Here is a 20,597-nt window from a genome sequence, read left to right as displayed (position 1 = left end):
GGGGAGGGGACTGCCGGTTACCTTGGGGGAATCTCAAGCAGTGGGGCTGGCCTTAGACCAGCTTCTACATATGTCCCCAGTGTCCTCAATGCAGAAAGGTTTCTAAGAAGGCGCCTGCTTCCCAGGGTAGCCTCGACATCAGTCAGCTTGAGCCTCCATTGACTGGAGATGAGGGGGAGAGAGGTTGGGCCTCATTCATATGAACAGCATATTGTCTGGGCCTCTGAGATGTAACCCAACCCCAGGGGAAGGTATACTTTTCACAACCTTATAAAATGTGTTTGAAGTGGTCTCCTTGGCAACGCGGCTTTTTTTTTTTTTTTTTTTTTAAATACCCTTCGTCCTCTGTGATCAGCTGAATCTGGAAAGTTAACCCACAGACCCCAAGTCCAGAATGCACCCCAGAGGACTTTGCAGCTTGTTCACATGGCTCAGGGGAGGCTTTGGCCACATCTAAGCCAGATGTGCACAGAGGGTCAAACCCAGCTCCCTGTGGGATGTGGGCAGGCGCGCTCGGCTGCTCTGTCTGACCTCCTCTCCTTGAGGAGTGAAGTCTCCTGTTTCTCTCACACCTAAGTTGCTCCTGCCCCTGCCCTTGCCCCTGCCCCTGCGCCTGCCTGCCCTGTCTCACAGCTACGTCTCATGTGGTAGTTATCACATTTTCCTAGTGTGAATTTTCTGAACTTGTTTTGTAAACTGTGTCTTTGTCAGCTTGAGGAGGACACTAGCAGTCCTGGGAAACCTAGCTACAAAGCCCATATCTCTATTCCCTGTCCCTTGCCCCTCCCCACCAACCTTCCCCCCTCTTATCTCCCCCACCCCGTCCCGCTGGCCCACCCCCCATGGAAGGGTATCTACCTGTCTCTGAGCCCCAGTGCTCTGAGAGCTACAGGATGTCATGCTGGCTGCTTGTGCGTGCCTGGCTTCTGCTACACCAATGAGATGTGATTGTTTCTAGAACTGATTTCCACACCACTTATGGGGACATCCAGAAGGGGATTAATACCATTGGCTCCTGGGAGCCTCACTACCACAATCAGAACATGCCGATTAAGGAGTTGGAGCCAGTTTATGTGCTTCGTAGAGATCTCTGCAGGGCTGCACCCTCGGAGGCCAAGTAGCTTGTTTCTCCTTGCAGTATTCACAGCAGCTGTCCCTGAGCAGGATCGGGGAAGCTGCCAGCTTCTCAGACACCTGATCCTCAGAGCTTCTAGAAAACACTTAGCAGACAGGCCAGGAGCTGGGCGTGCCTCCTGTAGTCACACCCACCGGTGGGAGCCAGGCGCCTAGGACACAAAGGTGGAAGTCACAAATGGGGCGGTGCGGGTCCCTGCTACTGTCTGAGCTCACTCCCTGCTGTGTCACCTTCCTGCCTCTGTTCCCCTGGGGTGAGCTACCCTGGGCAAAGAGCCCTTGAGATGGGACAAAGCCTCTGCTGGGTCTGGGCTCTGTGTTTGGCAGGACACAGCTTTTGGCTGGCCTCCTAGTAGGGGGTACCCTGGGCCTGGGCTGGGCCTGCCAGGACCTGCAGGCAAGAGTGACCTCATCTGGATCCAAGGTCTCCTCCCACAGCTCTCCAGGAAAACCCAAGAGGAGCCGGACAGGGGCTGGGTGGGAGAAGTGATTTCTCAGCAGCTCGGATTCCAGACTCGCATTCCTCAATTCGAGCTGCTCCCACCCCCCACCCCTCCTGCTGCCCCATTCCTGGGCCCTGAGTGAGTGACCAGGGAAGCAGCTGGACCAGGAAGGATGGCTTCCCATAAAATCCCAAGACTGAAATTGGGCAGCATGGGAGGTGTTGCCATGGGAACACGGCATTGGATTTATCTCCTCACTTAGCAAATTAATTTTATGAATGTCCACAGAGTTGAAGCACTGCAAAACAACACATTTCTCAGCTGCCCCCGGGCCTGGGAACACAGCCCTAACATCTTCAGAGTGCCTGCCTCCCTGCTGGGGCATATAGAGATCACCTTTGCAGGAAGAAGGAAGGCCAGACAATGACTGTGTGTGCCTGGGGGTACCTGAATGCAGTGTAGGACCTGTGCTGGCCCTACTGCACTCCAGGCAGCAGGCATCTTGGCTCCCTGGGGTGTGTTTATGCCTCAAACTCACTGTCCTTACTCAGTGTCACCTCTATTCTCCTGACTCCTTGAGCTGTTTTAATGTCATTCAGTTGGTTCCTATGCTCCTCTCTTTGGGAATCATTCCTGGAGAAGGTCTAGGGGCCTGCAGGAGCTGTATGGAGCCATGCTTGGATATTTCTCTAGAGTTAGCTCCCTTGGCTGTAGGTGTGGCAAATGCCAGGCAACCCTTCTTCTGGTAGGGGTTCTGAGGGAGTCAGACATTGTAGAAGGACACAGGGGGAGTGGGGCAGGGTTCTGGAAAGGACACTGTATGCCTGGAGCCCAGGATGTCTCAGACATGCAGACAGGAACTAGATCTGGGGAGTGAGGGTCTTAGGTCCCTGGTCTGCGCTGGAACTGGCTGGGGAGAAGGACTACAGGGAATTCTTAGGCAGTTGTTGAAGGCCTGCTTGCTAGGGTCTTTCAGGTAGATCCAGGGTTTGAGGTAGCCATTAGAATGTGTGATACTTGCCAAAAACAAAACAAAACAAAAGAAAACAAAAAAAACAAAAACAAAAAAACCCAAAAAACAAACAAACAAAAACCTATAGGGTCATTTGTACAGAATAAGTTAAACAAGGGATCATGGCAGGAGCAAAGCAGTCAGAAAGGCAAGAGGCTGTCTCCAGGTGGCAGATGGGCTGTAGTCATGAGAAAAAGGCACCAGCAGATGTGGGAGAAGAGGGCAGGAAGGGGCTTGGGGTGCTGAAGTTCAAGTAGACGTTTTTTGAGATAGGAAAGATGTCCTATAGATGGCACAAGCATTAGGTACCAGTTGTGTTGGACCTCCTGATACTGGACCATGTAGCAGAGAGGCTGCACAGAGGACACTTGAGAAAGACTCTGAATGGTCCCTCACTCTAATGTTTATTGTAAATATTGCTGGGTGCATCCTGCATGGAGAACACACGAAGCTGGAAGTGCGTATTGTTGTAAGATTGTTATTGGGTACATGGGCCATGCACATTAAATGCTATAGGTGACAGCAGTACCTGTTGCCTGAATGACCTAAACTCCTCTCATGAGTCAACCCATCTGAAACCTAAAGGTTTTACATCTGTCCCTGTCTTGGGGGACACACTGGGTATGGCTGTCAGCTAGCCGCTCTGCCCTAACAGGCCTGGGCTGGGGGAACATTCATCCTTGGTACAGATGCAACCCTTTTCTCCCAGCCTTAGGGCCATGTGGGTGGGGCCTCCTTGACCCCCACTCCAGAGGAATTACAATGTCAAGGAGGGAAGGGGTTGAGACTGCAAACCCAGTGTTTGCTAGCAACACTGAATTTGCCTCTGTGCTGGACTGGAAGGAACTCCCAAGAGCCAAGCAGGGCTCAGAACCCCCCTGTGCCTGTTGATTCCAAGGTGTGGGGGCTTTCTCAGGGGTTGGGCATTATTCTTACCCTGTGTGTCTGGCACTGGGTGATCTCATTCACTAGTGTTTTCCAGCTCATTGGCTGGACTCACTGTGATGAGCTGTCAGGATTCTCAGGGAAGTCTGGCTTCATCATGCTGGCACCACTTGGTGATCATGAGTGCCCTCTGCTTAGACCCTATCCAGAAGGCCAGGGAAGCTCCTAATAGCGTAGCCCACCAAGAGGATCCCAGAGGACCATGGACTCTGATCTATCTTCTTTCTCATGGAAAGCTAACGTGGTCACTTTGAGTCAGCGGGGCTTGGTGTTCCCTTTACCCTGGTGTGGAAGAACTCCTAAGGCTTGCTTGCCAAGGCTGCATCCTGGGTAAATCACAGTTGCATTCTCTCAGTGGCCGGATGTTGGGTGCTACAACTCACAGGGAAGGAAGCAGGAAAGCATCCTTTTTGGATGCGATGGCCATGCCATGATGGCGCACAGTGTGTACATTGACCTTCTAGATGTACACTATCCTTTGGTTCCAGAGATTTCTTGCAGGAAGCAGAGCCTCTGCAGCAGGCTGTTCCCTAAGAGTGAGCCCCTATCTAAAAGTTAAAAAAAAAAAAGTGCTTGCCCGTACAAAGCTCTGGGTTCTATCCCTAGCACCACATAAACTGGGTGTTAGGCCACATCTGTGTGATCCCAGCGTTTTAGAGGTATAGGCAGGAGGATTAAAAGTCCAGGGTCATTCTTGGCTACATATCCAGTTTGAGGCCAGCCTGAGCTACATGAGACCTGTATCAGTAAAGAAGAACAAGAAAACAGCAACTCGGAACATTCCTTCCCAGACCCATGCCAAAGGCATCACCATCATTCCTTCACCTTCTCCAGAGCCGCAGCAGCCCCCACATCCCAGGCCCCCTGTTGCAGACGCTGGGATCCAATTTCCCATCATCCTTGCCCTGCCAGCCACATGTGTCCCCAGCGAGACAGATGTGGAATGTATCTTCTAGCTTTCACAGTCTGGGATTACCCAGCTGAGACTCTGGCTCCTCAGAGGCGCCTTAAACACTGTGCAGAAGTGGTTGCTATGAGGATGCATGTTTTCCTGGGAAACCCAAACAGATGCACAAGCCAGTCTAGATAAGCCAGTCTGGACAAGTCAGTCTGTGGAGCCTCGAACCATTGCATCCCATGGCTGCCCACACAGCCCTTTGACTCCTCTGCTGCCCTCTATACAGGTCTTGAGACACTAGGAAGCATGACTATACTGGGCTCATCTTGGGAAGCTACACATAGGAGCACTGTGCAGGGGTGAACAGTGGTCCTTCCAAGGAGCCGTCTCCTGACCTCTGACCTCAGCTTCCTTCCCAACACTCCCATGCACTGGCCATTGCTTATCTACAGCCTCAGCACAGTCTAGGACTCAGCTCAAAGGCTTTAGATGAGAAATGGCTGTCAACAGCAGAGCGTAACCTCTACACCCCCAGGAAATGGGCTGGGCCCAGTCAGGGCAGAGACAACAGGAATTGAGATGTTGCCCAGCAGCATGATGGGGTTGAACACTGCCAGGTAGAGAGGATGTGGAGGAGGCCAGAGTAGAATTCCAAGGGCATGAGGCTGGGCACATAGAGTTGGAGTCCCAGTGTGAACAAGAAGTTCACATTTTAAACATATCTACAAGGATAGTTTGTTGGTGTCGAACTCTCACAGGTATGACAGTTGCACATCTGTCCCAGCTACTTGGGAGGTTGAGGCAAGAGGCTTGCTTGAGCCCAATAGTTTTAAGACAAGTCTTAGCACGCATGCCTTTGATCCCAGCACTTGGGAGGCAGAGGCAGGCAGATTTCTGAGTTTGAGGCCAGCCTGGTCTACAGAGTGAGTTCCAGGACAGCCAGGGCTACACAGAGAAACCCTGTCTTGAAAAAACAAAAAACAAAAAGAGAAAAAGCAATATATCAAGACTCCATATCAATCAAGCAAGCATGTCTAGCACTCAGACAGACAGTACTCATATACACACATAGTCTGCCCACCCACCCACATAACAAACACAGTCTCACGTCACACACATGCAGAAAGCATGTGCATCTCACACAGCACACAATCACACACACACACACAGTACAAATCACACAGAGACCCAGTACAAATCACTTGCACAAACTTGTCTGTACACTCCTATACACAACGCACTCATACATGTGGATCCATTCACTTAGCACACAATCACATGCACATAGCCCATACACATACACACATACATGCATGTACACTCTTTCACAAACAGCACACACACAATCACATGCACACTTAACACACCAACACATGCAAGCATACGAGCACAGTGCCTGTATTCATGCACAGAACAGCAGGTATTCTCATGCACACAGTACAAGTATTGCATGCATACTTCTGTGTACAAAGCCCACATACCCACACAGTATCACACAGCAGTTCACATACTTGTGCACATAGCACAAGCACTCTATGTTTACATACTACATGCATGTGTGCCTTTAAACAGCACCCACACTCTTGCATACCCATCATATACAGTTATGTGAACACACACACAGCACACTGGGCTACAGGCTGGGGAAGCTAGTGGATCTCCTCTGGGGTTGGAAGAGCTGAGATCTGGGCATTGGGGTAGCTATGGATCTTTGAGTGAACAACCAGACCCCACAGGGCTCCATGTGAGTTTTTCCTCTGTCTGGCAGGAGGCATGCCAGGTGGAAAGGCACCCTGTGGAGGACTCACCAGTGCCCTCATCTCTAGCAAAGTAGTATGACAGAGACATGAAGCTGTGCCTACCAGGCACCTGATGTACTCTAGACTTGTAGAAGTGGGACTTTAGTTCTAGGCTGTGTCAAAGGCCTACCTGTGCATGCCCTGCCCAGCTGCATATGGAGAACAAGCTTACATCCTTGGGGCATGATCTCCTGGGTTGAAAGTAGGAGTAGGAGAAGGTATATTTAATCTGTAAGGATGCATACATGGCATCCACGTCTTTGGACTCACTTGGTCAAGGTGACTACAGGGCTCAAGACACCATGGCTGGTTGAGGAGGAGGGTTCCAGGCACATCCAATCTGGCAGGAAATGAAGGGGCAAAGTTAGTTGTGGCAGCACCCTCTGGGGAGACCCTCAAGGGCTGCAATGAATAGATGGAAGGTGACCTGTGAACTCTCTGTTAGTTGGGCAGGGGTGGAGAAAGTCAGCTGCGGGGCTGTGGTGGGTAGAGGTGACAGGGACAGAATTCCTGGGCTCAGTGACTTTGGGATGGCAGGTGTTATTGGGTATGATGCCAGGACAGGGGAGATCAACACAGGGGATTTCCATCTATGGGAAAGTCATCAAGAGGGGTCTGTCGGTAGGATGGGTCAGCAAGGGGGTCCATCTATGGGAGAGGATAGCAGGGGCAGGGCATTGTTCACAAGGACAGTGGGCCATCAAAAGGGGGAGGTCAAAGAAGATAAAGGTCACTGATGATATCGTCCAGGATGTGGAAGCTTTGGTGGAGGTCAGCAGGGATGGAGCCACTGATGTGGAGTCAGCTGGAATAGGAACCATTGTTCAGGAGGAGTTGTGCATACAGAGGCCTGGAGGGTCTGAGAATGAGCTGGGATATGTGTTCAAAGGCAGACACTAGGCCTCACTCAAGAGGCAAGGTCCCAGGCTCCGCAGATGGAGCTCAGCAGCTCATGCCCACCCCCTATGAAGCAGCGACCCAGGCCTAGTGTAGTACACTCACTAACTACCTTTCCCTCTGCCTGGCTGAGTTTTTCTGAGGCTGTCTGTGAGTAGGGCTGGTGTGCAGCCTGCTTCTCTAGCAAATGGTAAGGTGGGGAGGGCAACTGAGCCACAGAAGGGTGTGAGGAGCAGGGCCCTGCAGGGCCAGTGCTACCCACATACCATTTCACTTTGAGGCCCCCACCGTTGTCTTGACCCCTGCATGCCATGTCTACACGCCCTGGAGTCCTGGAGCTTCGTTAGAGCCACTGTTTATACACCTGCTGGACAAACCCAACCTTGGGGTATTTGTGACAGAGACTGGCTCTGCAGAAGGGGACCCTCTCACACAGGATTTGACTGCCTTGAGCTATGGTCCCCAGGCCCTCGTTGGCACCTGTCCCCATCCTGAGAGCAGCCGTGGCGCCGGAATCCAAGTTAATGTCTGTTTTCCCACTGGAGCTGCTGGGCCGTGCCTCCGCCACAGCCCAGACCTCACGGATGAACCATTAAACACTGGCACAAAAGCTGACCTCGGCCGCCCACCGGGTTGGTGTGTTTGCTCAGTTGTCAAAAGGACAGACTGTAGCCAGCCTTGTTACAGACAGGCAGCGGAGCGAGGCACGAGGGGAGGGCGGAGCAGGGCACCTTCGCAGATGAGAGCCCAGGCTTCTTAAGGTAGGAGAGGCTAATCAACCAGCAGGAGCTCCAGGGGAAATCACATGGGGAGGGGGAGGGCCACATGGGGTGGGGGTAGGGGACCTGCAACTGGAATTAGCTTCCACATGGAAAACTGCTAATTGTGGCGATCACTTTCTTTACAACCTAGTGTGGACACTGCAATTCTTTAGGTGCAGGGCTGTGGGTTTAATCCCCTGCATGACAGGGGAGGGGGGAACCCTGAAATGTTTAAACTAGATGTTGTGATATGTCTGTTAGTCCAGAACCTGGGAAGCTGAAACAGGAAGGCTGGAAGTTTTAGGCCAGCCTGGTCATCAACATAGTAGACCTTGTCTCGTAGAACAAAACCCAAACCAAAACAACAACCAAACCAAACAAACTTAGAAACTGAGTGTCATCCTTGGCCAGGCTGGGCTATTTGGGAGGCTGGACGTGGTAGACATTCCTGTAATCCTAGCCTCTGTGAAGCTGCAACAGGAGTATTAAAAGCTTGGACTATTCGGCAAGCTCCTGTCTCAAAAATAAAACCAAGTCTCTGGAATGTGTTCCCCAGGCTGAAGCAAGCTCCAGGCTCTGGGACTGTGCTTGTGTGTGCGAGTTTGCAAAGTGGTACTCTGTCTTTGTATCCATGCAGAAGCTGATGACTGATGTGTGCACACAGCAGCTGCAGGCTAGGGCCAAATCCCCGGAGTGGGACAGGTCTCATGACACCGAGGACAACCATCTTCCTCCCCATTACTTATGGGCCCACCTCCCCACTCCCAGTGGGAGCCGTTTCTGGGGTCTCTGGGGTAGGCAGATCTTATTGTTGTAAGGGATGGGCCACCCTCCATTCACAGCCAGGGAGCAGCTTGCATGGATGAGCCCCAAAGGGTCCATGCATGTGCCTGTGTGTCTGCATTCTCTTGTGGGTGCTGGTCCTCTGTGGGTACTGGTTCCTATGTGCATGCATATTCCCACATGCAAGGTGTGTGTCTCTGTGGCCATGTGTGTCCTCATGTGCGTGAGCATCCCCACGTCCCCATGGGCACGCCTGTCCCCATGGGCTCCAGGCATGTTTGCAATGCAATCTTCTGCACCTGTCTCCAATTGCTTGTGTCACTTTTCATTTACGGGTGGCGAGATCCATTTCCATGTATGGAAGTGAAACTAAGATTTCTTTTAAAAGATATTTCTTTAAATAATGCAAAAAAAAAGTTTCGCCTATTCCCTGTTCTGGAGCCAAGGGTTGGTGGCCTCAGTTGTGCATAGAATGTGTGTGTGTGTGTGTGTGTGTGTGTGTGTGTGTGTGTATAGCTCCTCTCCGTTCAGTCTCAATCCTTGGTATCCATGGGCAGGGTGTTTCTCACACATACGCCTCTTGATTCCTCACTCCTTTGCTGGTCTCTGGCTGGTTTTGGACTCAGAGGGACTTGGGTTCTCATATTCAGCCTGGTGTGGATCCTAGGCAGAGGTCTTAAGTTGGGAGCCTTTCTTGTGCTCTTCAAGGTTAATGCAAGTGCCAACACTGAGCTTGCCCCATTCTTCATGCTATCCCTCCTTCACCCTCCTCATCTCTCTCTTCTCATCCTGGCCTGTTGCTGGCTGTTGCTCACGCTCTAGGAGAGCTTTTCCACTGTTTGGTAGCCCTTGCTCCATGGTCACTTAGCGGCTAGACTTGGTTGACTGCACTCCTAACCTACTTCCTCGGTATCTTTGATGTCTAAGCCCATAGCTTGGTTTTCACTGGATATTTAAGGGTCTCTCCAGCAGAGATGAGGGTCCCAGTCACTGCTCAATTCATGCTGGAGAGGTGGAGGTTGTGAGAGAGAGGGGCTTCAGGGCCAAGGCTGTAAATGATGAGCAGCCATGAGAACCAGCTAGGCAAGACTGTCTCTTCACGGTCTCCTCCCAGGAACTGGCTCCTGAAAACCGATCTGGTTTCCCTCAATTCCACCTCTGAAAGCAGGACTTCTCAGTTACGAGCTATCCTGTTTTGAATCTTAACAACATCTGGGGAAGTGTTAGGAGCATGGCTTAGTTGATGAGGGGCTTGTTTTATAAACAAGAAGAACTGCGTCTAGTCCCCAGGACCCTCCTAAAAGCTGAGTGGTGGCATGTGCCTATAATCCCAACACTGAGGAGATGGAGACAGGAGTGTCCCTGGTGTCCACTGGCCAGCCAGTCTCGCTGAAGTGGTGAGTTCCAGGTTCAGTGAGAGACCCTGTCTCAAAAACTAAAGTGGAGAGCGGCTGAGAAGGGCACCCAGCCCAACCTCTGGTCGCCACAAATGAGACTGTGAGACATGGAAAGAGGAAGCCCAGGACATGGCCTTGTAGGAGTGGGTGCCACATGGCCCCCACTGGCTTCCTTTTTAGGAAAGTCACACTTCCCTTTTAGTGTTGTAGGAAAAAAGTTCTTTTTAAAGTCACAGTAGTTAAAAGGAAATCTACTATCTGAAACCAGACCCTGTCATAGGCACCCAAGAGTGACAATTCCCTGCACCGCCTCTGGGCTGTCTGCTACAGATCTGGGATCTTCCATGAGGAACTTGGAGACTATGAGCCAGCAATTTGGCATGGGTGTTTCCCAGGCCTGAGCTCTCAACGTGTCCTCCAGAATGTCTGGCCATTTCCATGGCTTCTAGGGACACAGGTTGGATCTTGAGTTGGGAGTGTTTTTTGTTTTTTGTTTTCCTGCCTAGGAGTTTTCAGTGACAGGAGACAATGGCCTGTCTCCAGCGTATCTGGGAGTATGTAGAGGGAGCAGAGTGCTTGCTGCCTTCACAGACATGGGGCTTTACGGTGAGGATGGTGACAGTCATGCTCCAGACAGTGTATTAGTCAGGGCAACCAAGGAGCTGCTGTAAGAAAGAGCCCCGCAGCAACAGGGTCTGGGAACTCACAGCACAGGTTTCGGGCCAAGTCCCTCTTCCTGTAAGGATGCCAAGATGCCTATACCTGTGTGGGAAGCATGGAGTCCCCTGCTGACACCCTGCTCTCCCACCAGCACTCGCCCTCCTCGCTGTTCCCACCTTAGCATCTTGCCAGATTCTCATGCCTACGCTGGAGGCTTCCACATTTCTGGTTGTCTCCCTTTATCCTCTGGAGCTCAACCCCATGGTCACTGTGTTTAAGCCATGCTGATTATGTCCCTTATGGTCCCCATGTCTGCACTCACAGCTTGACTGTCTGTTCTGTCTCCTAACATTGGTTGTATGTTGACCCTTTGAGGGCAGGGCCATGCCTGGACATTCCCCATACTGGAGAGATACAGGGCACACTGTGGGCCACTTCTCTCTTCTTAGTCATTACACAAGAGGCTTCATGGATGTTTCATCCCTGTGGACGTCTTTCTTGGGAGTTTCTGTAACCATCCCAAGCTCACATATGAAGAAACCGAGGTTGACATGGGATCCCTTTACTTACATGCTAATGATGTAGAGATGGCATATGGTGACTTCCAGAGCCATGGCAGCTTTTGTGCCAGCCTGGTAGAGGACTGGACATGTTGCTGAGGTCTCAGGACAGGAAGTAAGAACAAGCTGGGTTCCCTAAGGTCTCCAACTTTCTAGGTCTTTGAATAGGTGGATGGTTTGTTAGCATGTAGCAACATTGAGTTGACTTTCTGATTTTTTTTGTCACTTGTGTGTGTGTGTGTGTGTGTGTGTGTGTTGCTACATTGTTATATAACTCTGGTTGTCTTTGAATTTGAGATCCTCCTGCCTCTGCCTGAATGAAGGGATGAAGGGTTGGTAAGATAACCCAGTTAGTTAAGGCAACTTGTCACCAAGCACAATGACCTGAATTTGATCTCCAGGATCCACATGGTAGAAGGAGAAAACTAAATGCTGAGATGACCATTTTATTCCAGTGCACCAGGCTCCCCAGGCCAGAATACTGCACCCTGGGGTTGTGTTTACTTGGACCTGTGTATGTGTGTGGAGGTGAGTGTGAGTGTGGCAGGAATGTGTGTGCATATGTATAAAAGTGAATGTAGAGGCAGTCAACCTTGTTTTTTAAGACTGGTGCCTCTCATTGGCCTAGGAATGGGCAGTTAAGGCTAGGCTGGCTGGCCAGTGAGCTCTAGAGATCCACCTGACTCTGCCTTTATCTCTGCCAGGCGGCTGCCACGGGTACTGGATACTAAACTCAGGTCCTCTGGAAGAGCAGCAAGTGCTCTTAACCAACAAGCCATTTGCTCCAATGCAAATGAATTGCTTTTAAAAAATTGGCATCTTATTATTATTTGTGGATGGGGGCAATGAGTGTATAGAAACACTACATAGTTGAAAAACACTGAGATTATAAGTTTGGGTCACCGAGTCTAGCTTTATGGGAGTGCTAAGGGTCACACTCAGGTCCTCAAGCCTGTGTGGCAAGCACAGACTAAACTTTCCCCAACACCATCTCCAGCTGTGATTTAAAGACAGGAAGTCCCACCTGTCCTCCAGCCCTAACATGGAAAAGTCATAGTCCCTCTTCTGCATGGGCTCAGGAGCTCACCACTGTGAACGGTCCTGACAGGTGGAGCTAATCTCCTCTGCTGAGGACCCTGGTGAGGATGAGCATGAGCTCCCTGCCCGTGCTCCTGCCCGTGCTCCCTGCACACACTGGCTGTGCTCCTTACCCATGCTCCCTGTGCACACTGGCAGCCCTGGAGTGGTCTCATGTTTACATGCCCCACTCCATCCATCAGCCACATTCATAAACATGCAGAGGCCCAGGAGCCAGGTTGGGGGATCCAGCTGCGGGGGCTGCTAAGGGTGCCTGGGGATTCCAGGCACTGTGGGCACTAGCTGCTGACCCGGGAGTCACTCATTAAGCCAGGCACAGCCTGGCCACAGGCTCCGGCAAGACTGGGTTTGAGTGAGCCTGGATGATGGAGCCCACCTTGCCATGCAATGCAAGAGAGTAGACTTGTGGGGCAGGCACCGAGATATCTAGGCATGGTTGGTGGCCCTAGCAACACCCACGCCGAGGCCCTGAGGACCAGGTTGCAGGAACCTCTCAAGATCCCTGGGCCTCAGTCTCCATGGGTGTTAAATGAGATGCAGAATCCACCAGGCAGCTGCCTGTCTCAGGGACTTGGCTGATCCTAGTCTGTGGGAGCTCAGAGCTAAACGCTGGCTCCTGGGAGGTGGTTCCCACACACTGCAATGCTCAGTGTCAAACTCTCTGTGTTATGTCGTGCTGTGTTTGAAAAGGGGTACCATGTACCCAGGCGGCCTTGACTGCACTATGAAGCTAAGGGTGGCTTTGAATTGATTTCCTATCCTTGTACCTCTTTCCTTATTGCTGAGATTATAGATTCGGTCCATACCTGAACCCCCACTCCCTTCCCAGCTCGCTGTCTCTGTCTCTCTCTATTTCTCCTCTCTCTCCCTTCCTTCCTTTTTGCAATGTGTGTGTGTGTGTGTGTGTGTGTGCATCTGCTACATATGTGTGGATGTCCATGGGGTCCAAAAGAGGGCACTGGATTCCTCAGAAGCTGAATTTTCAGGCAGTTGTGAGCCACCTGACATGGATGAAGATCTTCTGGAATAACAGCAGTTGCACTAAAACAAACCATCCCAACAGCTCAAATAGATGCCTTTTTAAAAAAAATTACATTTACTTATTTGTGGGGAGGTGGTGCATGTATGGAGGTCAAAGGGCAACTTTTTGGAGATGGTTCTCTTCTTCTACCATGCAAGTCTCTCATTAAACTTGGTTGCAAGTGACTTTATCCAGAGCCAACTCAAAGGTCTCTTTTCCCTGTTTTTCTCTTCTTCCTCTTCCTCTTCTTCCTTCTTCTTGTGAGTTTTTTGTTGTTGTTGTTGTCGTCTTTGTTGTTTTGCTTTGGCCTTGTTTTTGTTTGATGAGCGGGATTTTTGGCCAAGGACTCACTGTGTAGCCCAGGGTGACCTCAAACTCACAGAAATTCCCCTGCTTCAGCTTCCTAAAATTCTGGGATGCTAGGTTCACCATACTTGGCTAAGCTCTGCTGTCCTTGCTGGGAATTACTGGCAATGTTGAAAGCCACACTCTCCATCTTCCTGACCTATGAAGGTGACAGTTGGGGACCCTGACTGCCCATCTCAGGTAGCCGGCTCCCTGAGCATGGGAGGCATTTGGTTTCCCAGACGCCTCAGGGGGTGCCCTGGCCTTGTCTTTAATGTTCCCAGAGGCCAGTGACCTGCTGCAGCTGCTCTGTTAATCATTGAGCCAGCTTCGTCTGCAGACCCGCTGCCCTCCTGGGTGTAAGGAGGGGCTGCATAGCTCAGCAGGTGTGTGACCCTGAGACCATGCTCCTCCCTGCCTCCCTAGAGCCCACCCTCCTCAACGTGGCCAAGACAGCTCCTTGTCCTTAAGCTGCAGTCCAAGGTCAGCTCTCAGCATTGGGACAAAGTACTGGTACCTTGGGGCTATCCCACCGTTACCATCAGGACCTCTGTGGGAGGCTCGGGGAAGGTCCCTCTTTTGGGGGAGCTTCCATTGTGTCAGTAAAAGCAGTGTTCAGACAGGTCAGGCTTCTAGGTGTCTGGGAGGGTGCATTAGTCAACCACAACAACTCAGAGCTCAGATCACATGGCGGGTTTGCCTTCCACAAGGCTTGGTGGACCCAAAAAGAGGAAAGAGAGGCCAGCATAGTTAAGGATGGAAGCAACTGTATCTACATGAAGGAAAGGAGCCAGGAAGAAGGGACACACAGGCAGTGGCTCCTACTGCAGACTCCCCAAGTGACTCTCCAACAAGGGACTCCCCCCACATGCCTATCTAAGCAAGCGATCCGCAAACTATGATGTACCCCAACAAGCAGCTTTCAACACGTCCTGCTAACAGCTGACCCGCACACTTGGCTGACTCTTGCCTGTACCTTCTCCCACAGGGCACCGCTTCAGTCCTCCAGCGACGATCCCCCAATGAGGAGTATGTGGAAGTGGGGCGCCTTGGACACTCTGACTACTTTGGTGAGTTGGAGGTTTCACCACTCAAGATGTGGCATCTCATTTGGGGCCCTGGGTCAGGAGCTGCGTGGGGCTTTCCTTAAACCTCCAAGTGGGATCTGGAGGTTAGGGCAAGCCCCATGCAGCTGTGACAGAAGCCTCAGCTAGAGTCACCTCAAACTGAGGTCTAGGACTGGCCTGAGACCACAGGATTGATAGTCCTGGAGCCTCCCTGCTGATGTGTGGGAGAGCAGAGTCCTGGTGAGAGACCTGGGACCACAAGCTGCTGGGTCCTGAGTACATCTAGAATGTTCTTACAGCTGGAACTAGGTCATGGGGGAGCCTGGACCACATCACAGAGTCTGTTGCATATGGGGCTGCCAGGCAGATCACAGGACTATGCTAACTAAACTTGCATTTCAGATAATTAACATGTAATTGGGGGTGGGGTGGGTGCTAAAGCAGAGTCTCATGTAGCCCAGGCTAGCTTCAGACTCCCTGTATAGCTAAGGATGACCTTGAATTTACTATCCTCCTCCTTCTACCTTCTGAGTGCTGGGCTCACAGGTGTGCTTCACCACTCCTGGTTTGTGCAGGGTTGGGAATGGAACCCAGGACTCCATGCATCAGCAAGTACTCTATCCAAGAGTTTCACAGGACATACTTAAACTAGGAAAGAGTTTATGCTGTATCTTGCATTTACTTTTACAGTGCTTGCCATCCTACAGGAAGGCTGAGACAGGATGATGGCATGTTCAAAGACTGTCCTAGGCAACTTATTGTGATCCTGTCTCAAACTTACTACTACTACTACTACTACTACTACTACTATTAATTTTAAAAGGCTAAGGCTGTATGTAGTTCAGTGGCAGCATGCTTACCTAGCATGCATGAGGCTGTGTTCACTTCCTAGGAAAACACACACACACACACACACACACACACACACACACACACACCATTTATAATTCAAGACCAGGGTTAAGAATTCCATGGGTTCAATCCCCAGTGTCCCATATACCAGGTGTGGTAGTACAGTTTGTGATCCCTAACACTCAGGAGGAGACAAGATGATCAGGCAAAGTCATCTTCAGCTTCAGAGCAAGTTCTAGGCCAGCCTGGGAGATATGGGACCCTGTTTCAATGAAAGAAGGAAGAGAGAAGGAAGAAAATACAGGTTTACCTGGCATCCCATTGGGAAGGAAGGGCATTCCATGTCACAAACCTTGACTTTCTTCTTTCATTCCTCCAGGGGAGATTGCCCTGCTGCTGAACCGGCCACGCGCGGCCACTGTAGTGGCCCGGGGTCCCCTCAAGTGTGTGAAGTTAGATCGGCCTCGTTTTGAGCGTGTCTTGGGCCCCTGCTCTGAGATCCTGAAGAGAAACATCCAGCGTTACAACAGCTTCATCTCCCTAACTGTCTGAGCTTGTATTGCCCCTGCACCCTTGGGGGCCTCCCCGTGTGGCCCTGTGACCCATCCCCTATGCCAGGGGCCTGGGAGCTGCTGGTTAGTGGCTGAGTGGGGCTGGTGCCTGGCACAGAGCCTCTCCTTTCTCTGGACTCACTTTTAGAATAAATAACCATCTTGTGCTTTTTAAAACACAAAGGGCAAGCGGCAACTGCATCCCCAGACCAGGGAAGTGACAGCTGGCTCTCCCACAGTGGCCCTGAAGCCTTATCTTGGGGCCACCTTATCCCCTCTCCAAGTCTTCTGGGAATTCTCATATGATCCCCATACTTGAACTGGCCCTGTGTCCTGCCAGGTCTCAAGAGTGGGGCTACAACCACCCTTACAGCTTTCCCCCAAAGCTGAGAGTTAATCAGAACACAGTCCCTTGTCCCTGTAAGATTCTCTGGTCTAGCCAGGCAGTGGTGGCGCATGCCTTTAATCCCAGCACTTGGGAGGCAGAGACAGGTGAATTTCTGAGTTTGAGGCCAGCCTAGTCTACAGAGTGAGTTCCAGGACAGCCAGGGCTATACATAGAAAACCTGTCTTGAAAAACAAGCAAACAAACAAAAAGATTCTCTGGTCTAGGCCCAGGTATAAAACAAATTGTGACAAATGGAGATGTCCTCAAATGAGAGCAGAGACAGAAGATGAAAGACATTCTTGGTCCCTGCCCACTGTTCCCAACTCTCAGAAGGACCCCTGAGGGACCCAAATTGATTCTAGCCTCCTATCCAGGGACCAAGCTATGGCCCCAGAAAGTCAGGAGGTGGTGGCTAAGCCCACTCTACTCTCATAGCTCTTGGAAAGTTCGTTTCCTGGTAGGCTAGGCACCCTGACCTCATGTCAGGACAGTTGGCCAAGCCTGTGACCCCTTACTGGCTGACGCCCAGATTGGGCAGGAAGTGTGGCTGATGGTGGGGCTTTCCAAACGTGGTGATTCTGGGCTGAGTCCCCATCTCCTGGAGACCAGGAGCCATGGCTCTGTCTCCATGGCCTGCCTATTAGAGACCCCAAGGGACAGCAAGGAACTCCAACTTGCTGGTTAAAGCTGTAGGTTTGAGCCTTCCCAGACTCTCTGTGCAAAGCCTGAATCCCTGTCTCCCGACTCCCAAACATTTCTCAACCAAGTCTCTCTGCTCCCTTACAAGAGGGGATAATGTACTGAAACCAGACTTGACCCCACATCCCTAAACTATCAACAGTGGAGTGTGATATGAGCTAGCCAGGCCAGAGGACCACATGAGTGTCCTCAACTGCTCAGTGTCCCCTGGGTGACCGGCATGTCATGAGACAGTGTGATCAACCTTTTCTTGCCCCACTGTGCACGTCTAGGTGACCCTTCCAGCTGCCCATCAGCTCCCCGCTGTGTGGCCTGCACTGTGGACTCTCTGTGGATTCTGTGGCCCTGCTTCTCCATCCCCTATTTATGTCACCAAGTGCTGCATGAACTATTAAATGTGCAATGAAGAATCCTTTCCCAACCTGGGAGCCTCTGTCTAAATCTTTTGTAGATAAGAATCTGTTCTGGTGATTCCAGGTGATTAACACTAAGCTGGGGAGAATTGGCTTAGCAAGTAAAATGCTTTTCATGCAAATATGAGGACCTGAGTTCAAATATCCAAACACAAAGCTAGACAAAGTATCAACCGTATAGTCCCAGGGCTCCTACTGCAAGGTGGGAGGGGTAGACAGGAGAATCTCTGAAAGTGCTGAGACCCAGCTAGCTTGACACACCCAGGTGGTACAAGAGACCAAACCAGGTGGAAGGTAAATGCAACTTTTGACCTCTGACCTACACATGTATGCCATGGCACACTTGAACACATGCATGCACATTCACGTGCATACACACACACACACACTCACACACACTTTAAAAACCACTAAAGCTCAGCCAGGTGTGGAGGTGTATACCTTTAATCCCAGCACTCAGGAGGCAAAGACAGGCAAACTCCCTGAGTTTGAGGCCACTCTGATCTACAGAGTGAGTTCCAGGACGGCAAGGGCTACAAAGAGAAATCTGGTCTCAATAAACAAAAACAAACCCAAACCAAGCAAACAAAATCATTAATGCTGAGCCTGGTCCAGTCTACATAACTTAATCTCAAAGTAAAAAGTTAAAAAAAAAGGGGGGGGCAGTGACTATAGCTCATTGGTAGAGTGTTTATCTAAAGGCACCACCAGCAAGGGGGTAAAATGCTTGCCTAGAATCCCCCAGTGAGGAGCTGGGGTGTGGCTCAGTGGTAGAGCCCCTGCCTAGAATCCCCCAGTGAGGGGCTGGGGTGTGGCTCAGTGGTAGAGCCCCTGCCTAGAATCCCCAGTGAGGGGCTGGGGTGTGGCTCAGTGGTAGAACCCCTGCCTAGAATCCCCCAGTGAGGGGCTGGGGCGTGGCTCAGTGGTAGAGCACCTGCCTAGAATCCCCCAGTGAGGAGCTGGGGCGTGGCTCAGTGGTAGAGCCCCTGCCTAGAATCCCCCAGTGAGGGGCTGGGGTGTGGCTCAGTGGTAGAGCCCCTGCCTAGAATCCCACAGTGAGGGGCTGGGGGTGTGGCTCAGTACTAGAGCACCTGCCTAGAATCCCCCAGTGAGGAGCTGGGGGTGTGGTTCAGTGGCAGAGCACCTGCCTAACATGTGCCTTATGTAGGCTCAATATCCTATACTGTCAAAGCAAGTAAATAAAGTTACATAAATGCGCAGTACATTGAACATTCTACAGACCTTCATCTTCCTACTCCAATCCCCAAACCTTTCCACTTTCTGTAACTCCATATATCCAAACTAAAGTCTATACTCTATCTATCTATCTATTTATCTATCTATCTATCTATCTATCTATCTATCTATCTATCTATCTATCTATCTATCTAATCTATCTATTTTGAGACAAAGTCTCACTATAGAGCTCTTGCTGACTTCCAACTCATGAAATCCTCCTGCCTCAGTTTCTTGAGTCCTGGGTTTATAGGCTGATATCACCATGCCTAGCTAACTAGTTTCATTTCTACACTGTCAGTGGAAATGAGGGTCTGTGTTGGCCAGACCCGTTTGCTAGATGTATCCTAGGTATAATCAAATAGATAGGACCCAGCCCCAATCTTGTACCCATGGCTGATACCCTATGGTTTCCTTTATTGTAGGAATGGGGTCATGCTGTTACCAGGTAGAAGGGTAGACTAAACCTTGAGGGGGAAGAGATTGGCTGGTGCCACTGGGCAAATTTCTCAAGTGGGAACTGGGATAGGGAACATGTCTCCATTTCATTATGGCCTCTGTCTTTTGCCAGTTGTGGTGGACAGTTTGCTTGTCTTGAGAGCAGACTGTGGGGACCCTCCCATTACCATGCCTGACAAATTCTTCTCCTCAGCTCACTTTTCATCTGTTCATGAATTCACGTGAGTTCACTTTCCATTCACCCCTGATTCTTTCCCACAGTCCGGAGCCCTTTCTATTATGAGTCCTCAGCCATAAGCCACCTCGCCTGCCAAAACCATTTCCTTGAGGCCTGGGTTTTCTGACTATGAAGACAGAGGCCTGTTGTGGCTGGCTGCCAGCAGGTGGGGTTCAGCCCTGCTGGTCTGATGGCCTTGGCTGGCCCTTCCAGACAGTGGACAGTCCTGACCTTGGCTGGCCGCTTCAGTCTATGGACAGTCCCAGCCTTACTCCCCCAGTTCCGCTGAATCAGCTGGGTTGGCGGGTGACTCACTTTGAGGTCAGGCCCCTGGCTATATTCTGGAGAGACAAGCAGCAGCCTCCTGCAAGACTGGGGCTGGGTGATTTCACATCCGGGGTACCCTGGTCCTAGCTTTAGATTTAGTGCCCCCCTTCTGCTCCCCCTGACTTCCAGTTACTTTACTTCCTCTGAGATCAGCTGGCCCTGGTCTTACCAGGAAGTCTTCACTGACCCCAGCCTGGCTGCTTTCTATCTGCACTTGCCTCTGTGATATCACCACATTGGGACGCTGGTGCCTAAGGCCTCCTCCACCATCTCCAGCTCCAGTTGGCTGGTAATGATCCTGCTTCATCCAGTCTTTGCCCGTAGACTAAGAGGCCAGTCTGGGTAACAGGGCAACACTATCTTTAACAATTAAAGTAAAAATAAAAACACATGTAAGCTGGGAGTGATGGTGTATGTCTTTAACCCTAGCACTCAGAGGCAGAGGCAGGAGGATCTCTGTGAGTCTGAGGCCAGCTTGGTCTACAAAGCAAGTTCCAGGCCAGCAAGGCTACCTACATAGGGAGACACTGTCTCAAAAACAAAAACAAAAAAATCCCATACAAATGTAAAATGAGGGGCTGGTGCATGATCAGGGCATGTCTATGTTAGGGTTCACTGCTGTGAGCAGACACCAT

General features: G+C 51.0%; 1 protein-coding gene across 5 annotated transcripts in view; it reads left to right on the top strand.

Annotated features, from left to right (window-relative positions):
• Prkar1b (protein kinase cAMP-dependent type I regulatory subunit beta) overlaps positions 1–17,731 on the top strand; it is a 121,875-nt gene extending 104,144 nt beyond the window's left edge. For all 5 annotated transcript variants that reach the window (XM_031338460.1, XM_031338462.1, XM_031338461.1 and 2 more), the window contains 2 exons: positions 14,742–14,823; positions 16,052–17,731. In XM_031338460.1, coding sequence (XP_031194320.1) covers positions 14,742–14,823; positions 16,052–16,224 — 255 coding nt within the window. In that variant the 3' untranslated portion in view covers positions 16,225–17,731. The remainder of the gene's footprint in view (positions 1–14,741; positions 14,824–16,051) is intronic.
• The last annotated feature ends 2,866 nt before the right edge of the window (positions 17,732–20,597 follow it).

This window comes from Mastomys coucha, unplaced genomic scaffold (assembly GCF_008632895.1).
Source record: "Mastomys coucha isolate ucsf_1 unplaced genomic scaffold, UCSF_Mcou_1 pScaffold22, whole genome shotgun sequence".
Lineage (NCBI taxonomy): Eukaryota > Metazoa > Chordata > Mammalia > Rodentia > Muridae > Mastomys > Mastomys coucha.
The sequence above is the reverse complement of the archived record's forward strand: the minus strand, read 5'-3'. Positions and strand labels throughout refer to the sequence as shown.